The following is a 15,640-nucleotide window of genomic DNA, read 5'->3' as shown; positions in this document are numbered from 1 at the left end:
CCGCAGGAGCACCGCCCGCCATTGTTCTTTCCCCTCGAGCGTCACGGAAAAGGAACGCGGCCCCGTTTCTTTTCCGTCCGCATTGGGATCTCGAAGAGCGATGTGTCTATATATATATGTATGCATGTAGAGGTGATACGAGGGCAGTGGTCGGAGCTCGGGCTGGGGTTTGGGCTCGGGTTTGGGTTTCTCCAGTTTCAAGAAGTGCGTCAGCAGCAATGGCTTTGCAGTTACAGGATATACTGAACGACGAGACCACGAGGGAGGTGACGGGCAGCCCGCTCTCGCCAACCGCAAGTTCAGACAGCTCACAGCAGCAGCAGCAGCAGCAGCAGCAGGAGTTCGCCTGCAGGTGGGATTCGTGCAGCGAGAAGTTTATGCAGCCGGAACTGTTGTACTCGCACGTCTGTCAGGACCATGTGGGCAGGAAATCCAAGAAAAACCTGCAGTTGAACTGTCATTGGGACCACTGCGACGTGAAAACGGTCAAAAGAGACCACATCACGTCACACGTCAGGGTGCATATCCCGTTGAAACCTTTCCAATGCTCAAACTGTGCCAAGAAGTTTAAGAGGCCCCAGGACTTGAAAAAACACTTGAAAACGCATCTGGAGGGCAACGAGCTTCTAAAGAGGAAAAGAGGACCAAAGACAGGTAGCAAGAGAGTGGGCAAGGCCGGGGCCAGTGCTGCTCGCGCAAACTACACGATCAAGCCCTTGGCAAGGTTCGTCGCAGAGGACTTGCCCCATTTGGACCCGTCCTTCAACCCACAGTTGGTTACCCAGTTGCAAAGGTATCTACCCCTACCGTCACAGGGACAACCACTGCCCACTGGAGTCCTCTACAGGAAAAACTCCTTTTCTTCAACGACCTCTTCCTCAGATGTGTCGTCACCAGCGTCCTCGCCCACAGCTACACATCACATCACAAACTCAAGCGAGTCGAGTCCCTCAGACACATCGCTCTTCAACACGATCAACTCTATGCCAAAGGAGAACGTCCAGACAATGGCCACTTTCTTCAACAAACTGTCGTATAACATGGGTCAACAACAGCAGACGGTAGGTAACCAGTACTACAGGCAAGTGATGATCCCAGTGCCCACTGTGCCCCGTCTGGCAACCATATCGGCAACCACCCCACCAGTTCTAGAAAAATACCCAACGATGCAGCAACTACCTCCTCTGTCGGCAACAGCAGGACCCATCCCATCGACAAACCCACCAATGATGAACACGTCACAAAAAAATGTCACAGTACTCCCCCCCATGTCAACGATGCCCCTCTTGACCTCACGGTTCAACTCGCAGCCACAGATGTCGACAAACGTCATGCCGCCCTTGAACAACTCCAATGGAGTCGCATACCACTACAGACCATTCAGCATGTACCAGAAGAGCAACGGTCAAACTGAGGCGTGCGTCGAAGAGGAGTTCGAAGACATATACAGCGCAGTCAACCTCATCAGAGACTACCTAGTATGCTCTCTGCTGGAGGAGGAAGGAAGTGACGAAGAAGATGTGCCCGACGAGACAAGCACATCTGAAATCGAAGATATGATGTCGAAGATGTCTGTTTCCAGTACGGGACGCCTGAAATACCCAAAGATTAGAGTATGACTACGAAGTATACCCCACTTGGAACGAAGCAACAGCAGTAATGAGGAAGGTTTGCTTAAATGACGGAAGGAAATCTTATATATAAATATGAATATAAAAATTAAAGTAATCATCATACATTCTTTTTTTGTTCTTTTGCTGGTATATGCTACAGGGTTTTCTTTCTTGCAATTATTTTAGCACTTACTTTCGACGCTAGCGGACTCACTAGGCATCAAGAGTTGATCTTGTTTGCGTTCCTCTGGGCTTCCCTCGAACCCAGCTTCTGAGGGCCATTCTTCCTCCAACTCGCCGCTGTCGACCATCCTCGTATACGTCTCGTTTCTAATGATCACCACTGCTACTGTGAACGGTGTGCAGATCAGCCCCAGCACGAACCCAAAGATCAGTTTCATCACTTGTGGGAACGGGTACGAGTTGTACGAGTAATCGTGTCTCCCATATTTCGTTCCTGGGGCAACCATGATCCCCAATGTGGTGGGCCAGAAAAATATAAACAGGAGTAACCCCCACGAAAGGCAGCGCATCGCTTTGCGCACCAACCAGAGCCACAGCTTATATTTCTTTGTGTGCCCCCTAGACATGTTCCTCTCCGGAAGAAACAAATCCTTCAAGTACTGTTTAAACCCCTGAGGCCCCCTCTCCCTGGGGAGCATCCCGTACTCCACCTCGCAGTACCAGTACAAAGCCTTCTTCTTCTTGACGTAGTTACAAATAGCATCCATGTGTGGGAACTCGCACGCGGACCCACAACAGAAATCCCACCCGATGAATATCTCCTCCAGCACCCACGTGAGCCCGACTTGCACCCACAGCGAGACGACCAAGTCGCCCGCCATAGTGTGCGGGAACCGCCACATTTTCACACGCCTGCGACCGTGGTACATCCCGTAGGCTATGGCAAACTCGATACCGCCGGATATTATCGCAGACCCGATGCCTTGCATCAGGATGAAGTAGTAAAAGAAGTACGCATTCTTCGACAGCTTCTCCTTCAGTGCCATTTGACCTCTTCTGTTCCTACAACCGAGGTTAGTCTTGGTACGGGCTCACTCAAACTGATACGGCCAGATCAACGCTTGCGCATCGCCAAAAGCAAAAGGACTCAGATAAAATATGTTGAGCACTTCAAGTTATATAAGCGCAGAGTAAAAGAGAGCCATCTAACGGCCGCTAAAAACGATCAAATAAGCGAAAACCTCCTTTTCATTCCCTTTTTTTCCTCGCCCTATTTTTTTCGCCTCAGAAACCCGCGTAGAAGAAGCAAAGAGCGGAAACCGGAATCACATTTCCCGAAACTGCAAAACAATAGCACGGACGGCCCGTTTGAGTTATTTCCGGCGTAAATCTCTCGTTGTCGTTCCCTGCACTGTTTCTCCGCAGATGACTGGGAACGGGCGAAGGCGCATAAATATGTCCTGGACATGGCTCACGGGACATTTGAGACATTTTGGGTTCTGGACAATGTCAAGAACAATGTCAAGTACTTAGGGCTTTGCCGTCGCTTGTGATTTGCTGAGCCTTCCCCAACTTCGATCCATTTTTTAGGGCTTCGGGTTGTTTCGGTGGCTCGTCTGAAATTTCACTCTCATCAGCTTCTGCAAGAGGTGTGGACCAGCTGGGATGGGGCCATCTACTGTGGCCCTTGCAGAGGAGTAGCGTCCGTTACAGTTTGATTGAAGAGTGGGGGGGAACGTCATGGCTGTTGTGAAAAAGAAGAAGTACCAGCCAAAGTCTGTGCGGCAGCAGCAGCAGATCTTACAGACGAGGAGCCAGTTGGCGAGGCACGATTTCGAGGCTAGTAGGCTAAGGGCCGAGCAAGTTGGGGCAGTGGTCCATGATGAGAGCGACACAATCTCGTTCAGGTCGTACATTCTGAAGAATTTCATCAATGGGTCCGCGTACATGAACGCGTTGACCGTCAATCCGGTGCCATTGCATCGTTTGAAAGAGGTCAGTGTCTACGGGAGCAACAAGGACGTCAAGTTGTCTATTATATCGCTTGAGAAAAAACTGGAGCAAGAGATTCTGTTGTTGGATCAGTTACGTGGCGAGTTGGACAAGGAAATTGAGTTGCCCGATTTCGAGAGAACTTTGTTAGGTCAAATCGGGCATGTAGATATCAACTCTATCGAATCAATAGATAACGCATTGGTGTTGTACCGCAGGAAATTTGCGGTTAGAATGCAAGACACACTACTCGTCAGGCATGACGGCAAGTTTGAACACTTGAAAAGTGATAAAAAGGAGGCACCAGAAGACTACTGGCAAAACTACCATGAGTTTAAGAGGAAGGAAAAGGAGAGGCGAGAACTCGAGAAGAAACTTGCACTCGAACAAAAATTAAGGGAAGAGCAAGAACAGAAGAGACTGTTTGAGGAAGCGGAGGCTAAGAGGAAACTCGAGGAGCAACAACGAGATAGAATCAAGCTCCAGCAATTGCAACAACAAAACTCAGAGGAAAACAGGATTAAGATCATGCAACAGCAGCAGCAGGATTTTATACGGCAACAGAAACAGGAAGAGAATAATCCGGCTCCGCTTCCGAGACCATTGCCCTCCCAGATCGCCCTCACTGGGTTCGACGCGGGCCAAAATATACCGCAGCTCATGGGACCGGAAAACAATCCAGTAACCGCTACCGTATCAAATAATCCGAATATTTTAGGCGGTGCAGATCAACCGAGCGTCCCGTTGGGCACACAGGATGTGGACCAGAACGGGAATGAACAACAGGACCTACTAGATGATATGTTCGGTGAATACAACAACGAGCCCTTCAACAACGGGTTCGATGATGATTTCGGCGATTTAGATAATGTTTTCTTTTGAGAAGAAGAGAACTGGACTTCTTTCAAATAATTGTTTCATAGAAGCATACTGCTTCATCTATTCCAGTTATATAACATGTTTATACTACTATTGCCAAAATATATCATTTATGTGTTGAATCAACCTGCCAGTCGCAAAGGCAATAGTACCAAAGGTAACTACCAATTGAGTGACAATAAGACACAGGGCAGCAAACATAAATCTCGGACAAAAAATTTTCCAAACCATTAAATGTCTTCTAAAGAAAGTGACCCACACAAAGGAGCTTAAGCAGAGTAAAGTGTTGTACGTCAACAAAACCCCACAGTTGGACACAATTCTACCTAGTAGAGTCTGTGGTTTCAAAACATCTGGAGGTTGTTTCCATAGAGTGATCAAGGCAACTGACAACGCCACAATGATGTGTGGGCCGAAAGTGTTTAAAATCACAGATAAATGGGTTATTGGAAAAGTAATCTTTTCTGACAGAATGAAGGCTACGTCCCATTGGACTGATGGAATGGTGGCCTGATGTCCCGTACTGAAGAACTGCTGGTAGGATAGCAGGCCTAACACAATCGGTCCTATGACGTTTTCCTTCAGTTTCAACAAATCTACAATTTCTAGAATGGAAAGTAACTGATTGCACATTAATGAAATTGATACCTGCGCTAGAGGCTTGTTGAAAAGAATTATGCTCATCAATACATTGATGACCAGTAGGAAATACTCTGAGCCATAAATGTTCATATAGCCGAGAATCGTCGCTTGGTGCGACTTTACGTCTGTGTTGTGAACGTTCAACTTAATACAAAGGGGGCCCATCAACCAACCAATATTTGTAGCTATTATCGTAACACCTGCTAACATTCTAGCCAGTGTGAACTTCGCAATGGTGAAATCGTACTTGTAATCACTCAAAAAGCTATTATCAGAGTTTTCAAGGGAATTCAATGACCAATAGATGAAGTTTAAAAATAGTGAACCTTTCAGGAAGACATCGATCCAAATAGGTGCGGCAGCCTGGTATGAAGACGTCAAGTTGTAGTATCCCTTGATGCATGATGGAATCAAAAAAATAATTAGAAAGCATAGCATCATGCACCACCACGAACTGTTGGATGAAGTTGTGAACGTTGGAGTGCAAGAATCGCCTTGCTCCTCACGACATATCGTGATTAGGGAAGCCAACCTTGTGCAGATTATGAGTACAATAGAGTGATAACCACCTAATAACCTTGCAAATCTAGATAATGGTAAAGAATTGGAATTAGCAGTGGAGGAATTGACTCCAGAAGTCGTGCCTTCGTTTTCATTAATTTTAGCAGTCAATAAAGCATTTGTTGATTGTCGCTTTGGTAGGAAGGCAAACTCAAACAACGTTAGCATCCCTAAGGATGTTAATAAAAAGGTAACAATACGGTCTTCCCATATAGTGAATGAGTTGGAAGTGAACAAGCAGGCATGGATGATTAGTATGCCACAACCTATACAAGACCAGTAGTCAGAGAACGAATCTTCACGTAACTTCACAAAAACCCATCCCAAACTGTAGCGGTCAAAAATGGGGATGCAGCAGCCTATGATAATACCAATCGCTGTCGCGAAAAGAAAGCACCACAATACACCATCGATCAGTGGAGGTTTTTGGAAAACATAATAGATGGCAAAAAAGCAGATATTAGATATCACTGACATTGTGCAAATCCAGGGAGCAAATTCAGGAACCATTTGGTTCACAACAATGGATGGGATAAGCTTGGTTATTGATATCAAGAGCACCAACGAAATAAACATTAGTATTACCCCTGTGGTAATACTATAGTAATCAAATCGGGCCCACAAATCTTTGCACATTTCCAAGAATTGTCTTTCATATTCATGGCCCGAGGCTGGGTTCTTATGTTCAAGTATTTCGTCCAGTATACTTTCCATTCTGTCATGTCTATCTAGTGGGAATTGTAAATTCATAGTCTTTTTATATTCCAAAAGCTGGTCCATGGTTATTTGCGTCATTCTTTTACCCTCCTCCGGAGTGTTAAACATTTCTTCGATTGGCCAGCCAAGGTTATTGAACGGAATCGGAGTACCAAGCATTAGCGAAAGTGTGGACACTAAATCAATTTGGTTGACGCTCCGATAGCTAGACCCGTAATCTGAGATATTGTAAATCGATTGGTTGCCATCTGTCATTGCACCAAACTTACCTGGAGTCTTACTGTAAAGAAACAAGGTACTTTCTAACTCATCGATAGAATCTCCTCCATGGTTACCCGTGCGATCCATGCCGTGGTCGCCCATAACAACGAGCAAGGTATCGTCATCTAGTGACTGCATCACATAATGAATGAATTCGTTTACTTGTGTTTGCTTTTCTTTCATTGTAAAATGGTCGGGCCCATATTTGTGACCAACATGATCAACCCCAAGCATGTGTCCAACAAGAACATCCCATTCCTTTGAATGAATGTGGTCATTAAAAAATGAGATGACACCGTTGTCGACTGTGTCTAAATCCCAAACGTTCAGCGATTCAAAGGGTGCGGAATTGTTGGACAAAAACGGATTGAAAAGTGCATCCCATGTATCGTCTCCAACAAATAATACGTTTTTGTCGTGTAGATATAACTGTTTGATCAAGTTGTCCTCTTCAATGGTGTCACCGTTGAAGTTTGACCCTGCATCAATGAATGTGGGTAAGGAGCCAGTTGTTAGCCCTTTAAGTCTCTGCAAGGTAGTGGTTGGTGGATCTGCCATAAATTTAAGCAATAAGGAAGAACAACTTTCCGAGTTATCCATAAATTTGTCGTACATTATGTTGATGTTATTATGATAGTTGCTATTTGCCTTTTCTTTTTCGATTGGTATGACAAAATCAAATCTCAGTGCGTCTACAATCAAAACTACCGCTCTATCAAACTTGGGAGAACTCTGCAATGTCAATTGAGAATCCGCTTTCGATATATTGTCCAAGACATGTCTTGAAAGTAAAAACCCTCTAGAAAAAAATGCAATAGCAATAAACTGCAACGAGGCAAGAAACATTAATAAAACCACATAGAGAAAATGGGATTTTTTGAACTTTTGTATCCTGGTTCTATAGATCCTTTTTTCGTCAGCAGAGGTACTCAGAATCGTTTTCTTGATATCACTCTCATCCATCCTAGACGTTTCTCTTTAAATGCAGCAGTCCTATCTAGCGATAATACAATGATGAGTGGCAGATGTTGAAATTATATTGGCGTTCGTATTCTGTATTTGCGAAACAGGCAAAAAGAGCATCGCAAATGGAGAAGTGACAGCGTTGACCTTTAATGGAACGCCAATTTCTGTTGATTGTATTTTTCACCTACATTTTATGCGTTGGTCACAATAAAGTTTTTGTGGCACGTGATCTAGAAAACTTTTGGCGCGTGTTCTTCTTGTAACTGCTGGTAAGTTGAACGGCGCATCATCTGTTTGAAGGTTAGTTAAGTGTTGATTGTGAGCTTGGGATATTTATTGTAAACTGTAGACAACATTATGTATAAACTTGTCCCCATTTGCACGTTTTCCGGACATCCACCAATATTTCAATTGTTGGACAATATTTTGAATGATGATGTAACCAGGATAATAGGTACGTTATTACTTCAAGATACTTTTCCTATCAAATTTATTTCAACTATTATAATGAAAATATACGAAAAGACACCGATAATCCGACATTTACCATTCTGTAGCAAGAATAGATTTCGATCATAGCGAAACGATGCCAGATCTCCCAACCAAGAATTCTTGAACAGCCAAGTACATCTAATACAAGGGGCCAAATCACATATTTGGTATATATAACAATATCAGACTATTACAGACCCAAACGGCCATTTCCAATCAAAACGGCAGTCCTAACGAAAACAAAATTTTGAATAAATTAACAAATATTGATCTACTGCACTTTTTAAAGTTTCCAGAAGTGACCAAGTTGTTATAATTAAGCTCAAAAAATATACAACGTAATATTAAGTTATTAGGCATTAAACGATACCCGTTACCAGTGATGTATTTTTATTAGATAGCGATCTAAAGCAACAAACAGTTTTTTCATTTCGTGTCTTGAGACACCTTTATTCAACATAATAACTTCAAGCGGAGACTTACCATTGAAAAATTTCAGTAACTTATTGAATAAGATCTGAATTTCGTGAGGCTGATTGTGGATACATTTATAAATCCACCGCTTTTCTAGAGCAGTTGCACGCTCAGGTTCTAAGATAATAGTGTAGTCGTTTTGAAATTCGGGGTCATCAAATTCAAAATGGTCACTCTCGTATGGATCCTTGCTGTCTGCTGCTTCCTCTGTTTGGAATTGTTTCCTGTCGTCGTCCGTTTGTAAGTTTTTCATTACATTATCAATTCCGGAGGTTTGGTCTCTTAGTCCACTTTTTTTCAACGGGTTATTGTCCTGGTCACTGTTACCAATGCTACGGTGTCGACGTCTCTTAGCTATTTCTTTCTTCCGTCTATTGTAACCTTCCTTTTCGAGGTCTTCTTCTACAGCAATTTTTATTTTCCGATCAATTCTAATAAGGGCAAAGGTCAAAAGCTGACAGACGTAACCATGTCGCACTAACCAACTCAATGCATTTAGATAAGCACCTTTATGCTCCTTACTAGGAATCAAGGCGCCAAATTGGCGTGGATGGGTACCACCATTTTGAGCGTTTTCCATAGAAGTCGAACCGGAAAGTCTGCTCAAAAAATAGGCTAGTGATGGCAAAGAAGAAAACTTCTCTCTAAATTTTTTTTCATCTCCCGAATAGCATAGATCCAAGGACAGCAAAGGAGAAACAATATAAATATGCTTGGAACTCAACGGTATTATAACCCTAGCATACCTCCAGTATATGAGGTGAATAGCACACGAACGGAGGATATCGTATGTAATTTCGCTCGACTCCAGCTGCAATGTACTTGTTATAATGTCGTGGTATGATATCAAAGGAGTAGTGGGTTTGATTTGTTTCACAAGCTGTCTGAGTATCAAAGTGTTCAAATCGCCGGTTTTTACAGTCTGTGTGGAACTTTCGAGCGTCTCCAAAATTTGAGTTGGCTCATCTAACAGTAGTAAAGAGTAGTTTAATATATCGTTGTCATTACCAATGTTATCTGTAGCACCCAAAAATCCTTTCCTTCCCTCTGCATTTAGATACTGTGTGTCATTGTACGAACATCCTTCCAAAAAGTTGTTGTTCAACACCGTACTAAGGTAAGAGTTTGGTAAAATGGGGTGTATTTTATAATTGGGTATGTCTTGAAACTCGTTGTTAACTGGGATCTGTAGCGATATCACTTTGTCGTTGCCTAGCTCTACACAGGCTATCTCATTTTTATGCAACTGATCAACACACTTTGTCAAACAACGCGCTAAAGAAGATTTTGACAGAATCCGTTGATAAAGATATTTTCCTCTCTCCCCAGGAGACTTTATCGACTGGTAAAACTGAGAGTTTTTTTTAACGCTTTCAGTTTCTTTTAAAATTATCTCACATTCTTCGGACACATAATTTGATTTGGACTGGACATAACGCAATAGTAAAGAGAGTTTAGCTACAACGTACTGGTACATGTCATCTATTCTTTTATTGTACTCGGTTAGTGGCGGGTTCATAACAAAGCAAACGTGGAACATGTTCATGTTCTTATCTAGATTGTCTTTCCCGATATGTGACGATATCATTTCATCGTCAGGCTCTAGGGTGTCAACTCTTGTCATTCGCCTTTCCAAATCGTTTTCATTTTTACTCCTCCTAGAGCCTACGGAATGCCCCTTCCTCGATAAATTGCCGTGGGAGGTGCTGTTCGTCAGCTTTCTTGAAAATTGTCTTTTATGTTTTGATTTTCGCCACTTCCCCTTGGAGTCACAATGGATAGGCAACCCCAAAAAAGCCAACTGATCGATTGTAAATTCGAATTTTGTATTGCAGAGCTCTCTATCGGGGCAACAAAACTCGGCGACAAATTCAGAATCGAAGCCAAAGACCTTATTAGTATCTTGGAAAATTTCATCAAGGAAGAACTCGTCATTAAGGGTGAAACCACGAAGATGTTCGTCTTCCCCTTCACCACTTAACCTGTTTCTTAGTGTATTGTCATTCTCTATTGATATTCCATTTTTACTAGCACTGTTTATCTTCGCGTTATCCGTTTCATTCTCAGAATCACTACTACTTGTAGTACTTCCAGTATCACTTTCCGAGGTAAACGACTCGTCGGCATAGTCCGTAGATAGTTCACTTTCACTCAGACCATCTGATGACGACAACCCGGAATTGGAGCTACGCGAAGATGCAGACGATATGGAGGAGGCTTCAGATTTCACTGACTTCATCGATGTCCTAGATCGTATCGACGTATCCACGTCACGGGATGCCTCAGAGAGTTGGGATTGTAGCTTGCTACCTTTTTTAGAGGCAGAGCCGTTTCTGTTCAACGTTTTTCTGCGTGAAAGGACATCGGACGATGACTTTCTAGAATGAATTGCACCGACCCTAGCTGGAGGATACGAATACACGACCTGGGGGCCCGAATGTGTCGAGATTGTGAGATGGATTCCCACGAGGTACGAATTCGGTAAGTGTTCGCTCATATAAGTTTCCCTACTATTTAATGCTGTGTCCTTTCCCTAGAGTTGCTGTAAGGCTGAAATTTCAAGATTCGAAGATTTCGAAACAGTACTTTAAAAATAAAAATCCGAGTGAACATGAAGATCTAAACACCCATAAGTCAGAAATGAGACGAGTCATCAACAGATCGGTAAGTAGTACAGAAGAATAAAAAGTAATGAAGTAATGGTTTATTATCTATCGAAAATGTAAAAATAGTTATATATTTTGATGTTAATTGGGGTGTTGGTAAATCGTTTACAAGGTTTTTCCGAAGCGTGCAAATAGTCTAGTCGACTTGATTTGATTAATCGACTTCTTCGACAGTTGGGCCCTCAGCTTCTGGAGCTGGTGGGGCACCGCCTGGGGCAGCACCTGGCATACCTTCTGGGGCACCACCTTGTTGGTATAGTTTGGTCATAACAGGGTTGGCAATTGCTTGCAACTCCTTCAATTGGTCGTCGTATTCCTCCTTGGTGGCGGTGGTGTTGGCGTCCAACCATGCGATGACTTCGTCGGCCTTCTTGGTGACGGCTTCCTTGTCGGCTTCTTCTAGCTTGTCACCGGCTTCGGAGATGCTGTTCTTCAAAGAGAATGTGATGGATTCCAATTGGTTCTTGGCACCAATTCTTTCGGTCTCCTTTTCGTCCTCCTCCTTGAACTTTTCAGCTTCGGCAACCATCTTTTCGATGTCGTCCTTGGACAATCTACCCTTGTCGTTGGTGATGGTGATCTTGTTGGTCTTACCGGTACCCTTTTCGACAGCGGAGACGTTCAAGATACCGTTGGAGTCAACGTCGAAGGTGACTTCGATTTGTGGGACACCTCTTGGAGCTGGTGGGATACCAGACAATTCGAACTTACCCAACAAGTTGTTGTCCTTCGTCTTGGCTCTCTCACCTTCGAACACTTGAATCAAGACACCTGGTTGGTTGTCGGCGTAAGTGGAGAAAGTTTCAGATTTCTTTGTTGGGATAGTGGAGTTTCTTGGGATCAACTTGGTCATGACACCACCGGCGGTTTCAATACCTAGAGACAATGGAGCGACATCTAGTAGCAGCAAGTCCTGGGTCTTGGAGGAAGTGTCACCGGTCAAGATAGCGGCTTGGACGGCGGCACCGTAAGCGACGGCTTCATCTGGGTTGATGGATCTGTTTGGTTCCTTACCGTTGAAGTAGTCGGTGACCAACTTCTGGACCTTTGGAATTCTGGTGGAACCACCGACCAAGACGATTTCGTCGACTTGGGACTTGTCCAATTTGGAGTCTCTCAAGACCTTTTCGACAGGGTCCAAAGTGGATCTGAACAGATCGGCACAAAGTTCTTCGAATCTCGCTCTGGTGATGGAGGTGTAGAAGTCGACACCTTCGTATAGGGAGTCGATTTCGACGGAGGTTTGGGCGGAAGAGGACAAGGATCTCTTGGCTCTTTCACATGCGGTTCTCAATCTTCTCAAAGCTCTCTGGTTGGTGGTGACGTCCTTCTTGTTCTTTCTCTTGAACTCTTGAACGAAGTGGTTGACCAATCTGTTGTCGAAATCTTCACCACCCAAATGGGTGTCACCGGCGGTAGCCTTGACCTCGAAGATACCGTCCTCGATGGACAGTAGGGAAACATCGAAGGTACCACCACCCAAGTCGAAGATAAGGACGTTTTCTTCCTTACCCTTCTTGTCTAGACCGTAGGCGATAGCGGCGGCGGTTGGCTCGTTGATGATTCTCAAGACGTTTAGACCAGCGATGGTACCAGCATCCTTGGTGGCTTGTCTCTGGGAGTCGTTGAAGTAGGCTGGGACGGTGACGACGGCGTCGTTGACCTTGGAACCCAAGAAGGATTCGGCGGTTTCCTTCATCTTACCCAAAACCATAGAGGAGATCTGTTCTGGGGTGAACTTCTTGGTTTCACCTTTGAACTCGACTTGGATCTGAGGCTTACCGTCAACGTCGACCAACTTGAAGGGGAAGTGCTTCATGTCACCTTGGACCTCTGGGTCGGCGAAGTTTCTACCGATCAAACGCTTAGCGTCGAAAACGGTGTTAACTGGGTTCATAGCGGCCTGGTTCTTAGCGGCATCACCAATCAATCTCTCGGTGTCAGTGAAGGCAACGAAAGATGGGGTGGTTCTGTTACCTTGGTCGTTAGCGATGATGTCGACTCTGTCGTTCGAGAAGTGAGCGACACAGGAGTAGGTAGTACCCAAATCAATACCAACAGCTTTAGACATTGTTACTGTTTATTGTTGTGGATGTAGATTTTTATCAAGAGAGAGAAGAGAGAGAGAGAGAGTAAGTGAAGGAAGGGAACTATGACAACTGGAGACTCAATTGCACGAAACAAGAACCTTTATATATCCGCTTTCCTCGGCCTCGAGATGGAACGTCGAAGAACATGGCAGAATCTCTCTTGCTTGTTTTGCCGCAGAGCCCGAACCAACGCTTAGCTCAGCCCTCTGTCCTCGAGAGATTCTTCTCGAGGAATTCCTTCTCGAAGATTCCATGGAGTCAGAGTTTCCCAAAGAGGAAAGAGGCCAAAAACAGGAAAAAAAAAACGTGAAACAAAAACAGAGGTAAAATACCCCTTCGGGACGTTTTTTCCCAAAGAAGTAACTTACTTCCGCTTTTACACATGTTATCTGTTTAGGAAGGTGGATCACGTGGTTTTTTTTATTTTTTATTTTTAATTTTCGTTTTCTTCAAAGATCACAGAAAAGAGGAACACACTGGGATTTGGACGATCCACACACACACAAAGGACCACTTTCCTCTGGGAGCTGCGGTCAAGGCGGTATTTGTTAAGGTTTTGCGTGCCACGGGATGAATTTGTCAGAAGAAAGCCAGAACACGAACGGGGTTTCCGTGAAGAAAGAAGAGATGCCCTTCCCGCCCAATGGTGCCGCGCAGAGCGCCCACGGGACTCCAGATCTCGGTGCCCGCGGCAACTCCATCGGTGCCGAGGATCCTGCTGTATCCGTAAAGGCAGAACAGTTTTCAGAGATTGAGCAGAACAAGCTGGACCTGCAGAGCATCAGCAACGAATTGAACCAGTTTGATTCCGCGCAAGAGGCAGGGCAGGTGCTGCCTCCGCAGCCGGCAAGTCTGAAAATCGTAAACAGACAGATCACGGGCTACGTCGGGTTTGCCAACCTCCCCAAGCAATGGCACAGAAAGTCCGTTAGGAGAGGGTTTAACTTGAATGTCCTTTGTGTTGGTAGAACAGGGCTCGGTAAAACAACTCTAATCAATTCGCTGTTCAACGAGAATTTCAGTGACACGGGTGTGAGGAGTGGAGAAACACCTGACGGTAACGACCAGAGTCTTGACGAGGATACTCTAGGCGACAAGAACTCCCAGGTGGGGGGGGCAGTCAGTATGCGTAACACTGTCAAGATTGAAACACAAAGCAAGACCATTGAGGAGAACGGTGTCAAGTTGAAGTTGACGCTTATTGACGCTGCTGGGTTTGGTGATGCAATTGACAACACAGACTCTTGGAAACCCGTTCTCAGCGAGATCAATTCCAGGTTTGATCACTACTTGGACCAGGAGAACAGAATCAACAGAACAAAAATCGAGGACAACAGAGTCCACGTCTGTCTGTATTTTATCGAACCAACGGGCCACTACTTGAAGCCACTCGACTTGGAGTTCTGCTCACAAGTACACGATAAATGTAACTTGATCCCCGTTATCTCCAAATCGGACATCTTGTCCGACGAAGAGATCGAGCTGTTCAAATCAAGGATCTCCAACCAGTTGAGAGAGCACGGTGTCACTTTGTTCCGGCCACCAGTCTACAAAATGGATGACAACGAAACGATCCAGACTTCCAAGACTTTGTACGAAAAGATGCCATATGCAGTCGTTGGGTCCAACAGTTTTGTCAAGGATCCAAACAATCCAGAATTAATGGTGAGGGGCCGTGAGTACCCCTGGGGGATCATCGAGGTGGAAAACTCCAACCACTCCGACTTCAACTTACTCCGTGATCTTTTGATAAAGCAGTACTTGGAAGAACTAAGGGAACGGACCGCACACGAACTGTACGAAAACTACAGGTCCAAGAAACTGATAAGCCTCGGGATCAAGCAGGACAACTCTGTCTTCAAAGAGTTCGACCCGAACACGAGACAGGAGGAGGAGAAGAGGCTGCACGAGGCCAAGTTAGCCAAACTAGAGTCTGAAATGAAGACCGTTTTCCAGCAAAAGGTCACCGAGAAGGAGAAGAAACTACAAAAATCGGAAACTGAACTGTTCGCCAGACACAAGGAAATGAAGGACAAGTTGACCAAGCAACTGAAAGCATTGGAGGAGAAAAAACACCAACTGGAACTGTCCCTGGCCAACCCGAGCACGAGCTCCCCAGTCCCTCAAAAGAAGAAGGGGTTTTTGAGGTGATGAGCGAGTGGTGAAACGTCCCTTACACCTTTTAATCTACCTCCCTCTAACGTATCCGCCGGCCCGGCAACTTTTATCGCCTACCTTGTTTATTTGCTACAGTAATTGCAAGTCGGAGAGCTGGTACTGCAATCACACTCTTTTATTATATAAATATTTCCATCTACGTCTA

At 44.7% G+C, this 15,640-nt stretch overlaps 7 protein-coding genes across 7 annotated transcripts; 3 read left to right on the top strand and 4 right to left on the bottom strand.

Moving 5' to 3' along the window:
* Positions 1-116: 116 nt before the first annotated feature.
* On the top strand, positions 117-1,619 carry RIM101 (alkaline-responsive transcriptional regulator RIM101; the record flags this gene model as incomplete). Its single annotated transcript, XM_022610299.1, has 1 exon — positions 117-1,619. The coding sequence occupies one exon, from the start codon at positions 117-119 to the stop codon at positions 1,617-1,619; it is 1,503 nt and encodes a 500-aa protein (XP_022466609.1).
* Positions 1,620-1,795: 176 nt separating this feature from the next.
* Positions 1,796-2,623, bottom strand: KNAG0J02840 (uncharacterized protein; the record flags this gene model as incomplete). The annotated part of the gene is made up of 1 exon (XM_022610298.1): positions 1,796-2,623. One exon carries the CDS (start codon positions 2,621-2,623, stop codon positions 1,796-1,798), a length of 828 nt encoding a protein of 275 aa, XP_022466608.1.
* Positions 2,624-3,317: 694 nt separating this feature from the next.
* On the top strand, positions 3,318-4,451 carry SNF6 (Snf6p; the record flags this gene model as incomplete). The annotated part of the gene is made up of 1 exon (XM_022610297.1): positions 3,318-4,451. The coding sequence occupies one exon, from the start codon at positions 3,318-3,320 to the stop codon at positions 4,449-4,451; it is 1,134 nt and encodes a 377-aa protein (XP_022466607.1).
* Positions 4,452-4,538: 87 nt separating this feature from the next.
* Positions 4,539-7,592, bottom strand: GPI13 (mannose-ethanolamine phosphotransferase GPI13; the record flags this gene model as incomplete). Its single annotated transcript, XM_022610295.1, has 1 exon — positions 4,539-7,592. One exon carries the CDS (start codon positions 7,590-7,592, stop codon positions 4,539-4,541), a length of 3,054 nt encoding a protein of 1,017 aa, XP_022466606.1.
* An 868-nt stretch (positions 7,593-8,460) lies between these two features.
* NPR3 (Npr3p) lies at positions 8,461-11,058 on the bottom strand (the record flags this gene model as incomplete). Its single annotated transcript, XM_022610294.1, has 1 exon — positions 8,461-11,058. The coding sequence occupies one exon, from the start codon at positions 11,056-11,058 to the stop codon at positions 8,461-8,463; it is 2,598 nt and encodes an 865-aa protein (XP_022466605.1).
* Positions 11,059-11,381: 323 nt separating this feature from the next.
* On the bottom strand, positions 11,382-13,298 carry SSA2 (Hsp70 family chaperone SSA2; the record flags this gene model as incomplete). Its single annotated transcript, XM_022610293.1, has 1 exon — positions 11,382-13,298. The coding sequence occupies one exon, from the start codon at positions 13,296-13,298 to the stop codon at positions 11,382-11,384; it is 1,917 nt and encodes a 638-aa protein (XP_022466604.1).
* A 589-nt stretch (positions 13,299-13,887) lies between these two features.
* Positions 13,888-15,468, top strand: CDC3 (septin CDC3; the record flags this gene model as incomplete). The annotated part of the gene is made up of 1 exon (XM_022610292.1): positions 13,888-15,468. One exon carries the CDS (start codon positions 13,888-13,890, stop codon positions 15,466-15,468), a length of 1,581 nt encoding a protein of 526 aa, XP_022466603.1.
* Between the last annotated feature and the right edge of the window lie 172 nt (positions 15,469-15,640).

Source organism: Huiozyma naganishii, chromosome 10, assembly GCF_000348985.1.
Source record: "Huiozyma naganishii CBS 8797 chromosome 10, complete genome".
In the NCBI taxonomy this organism is placed as follows: domain Eukaryota; kingdom Fungi; phylum Ascomycota; class Saccharomycetes; order Saccharomycetales; family Saccharomycetaceae; genus Huiozyma; species Huiozyma naganishii.
Note: the sequence above shows the minus strand (reverse complement) of the source record. Positions and strands in the feature narration are given on the sequence as shown.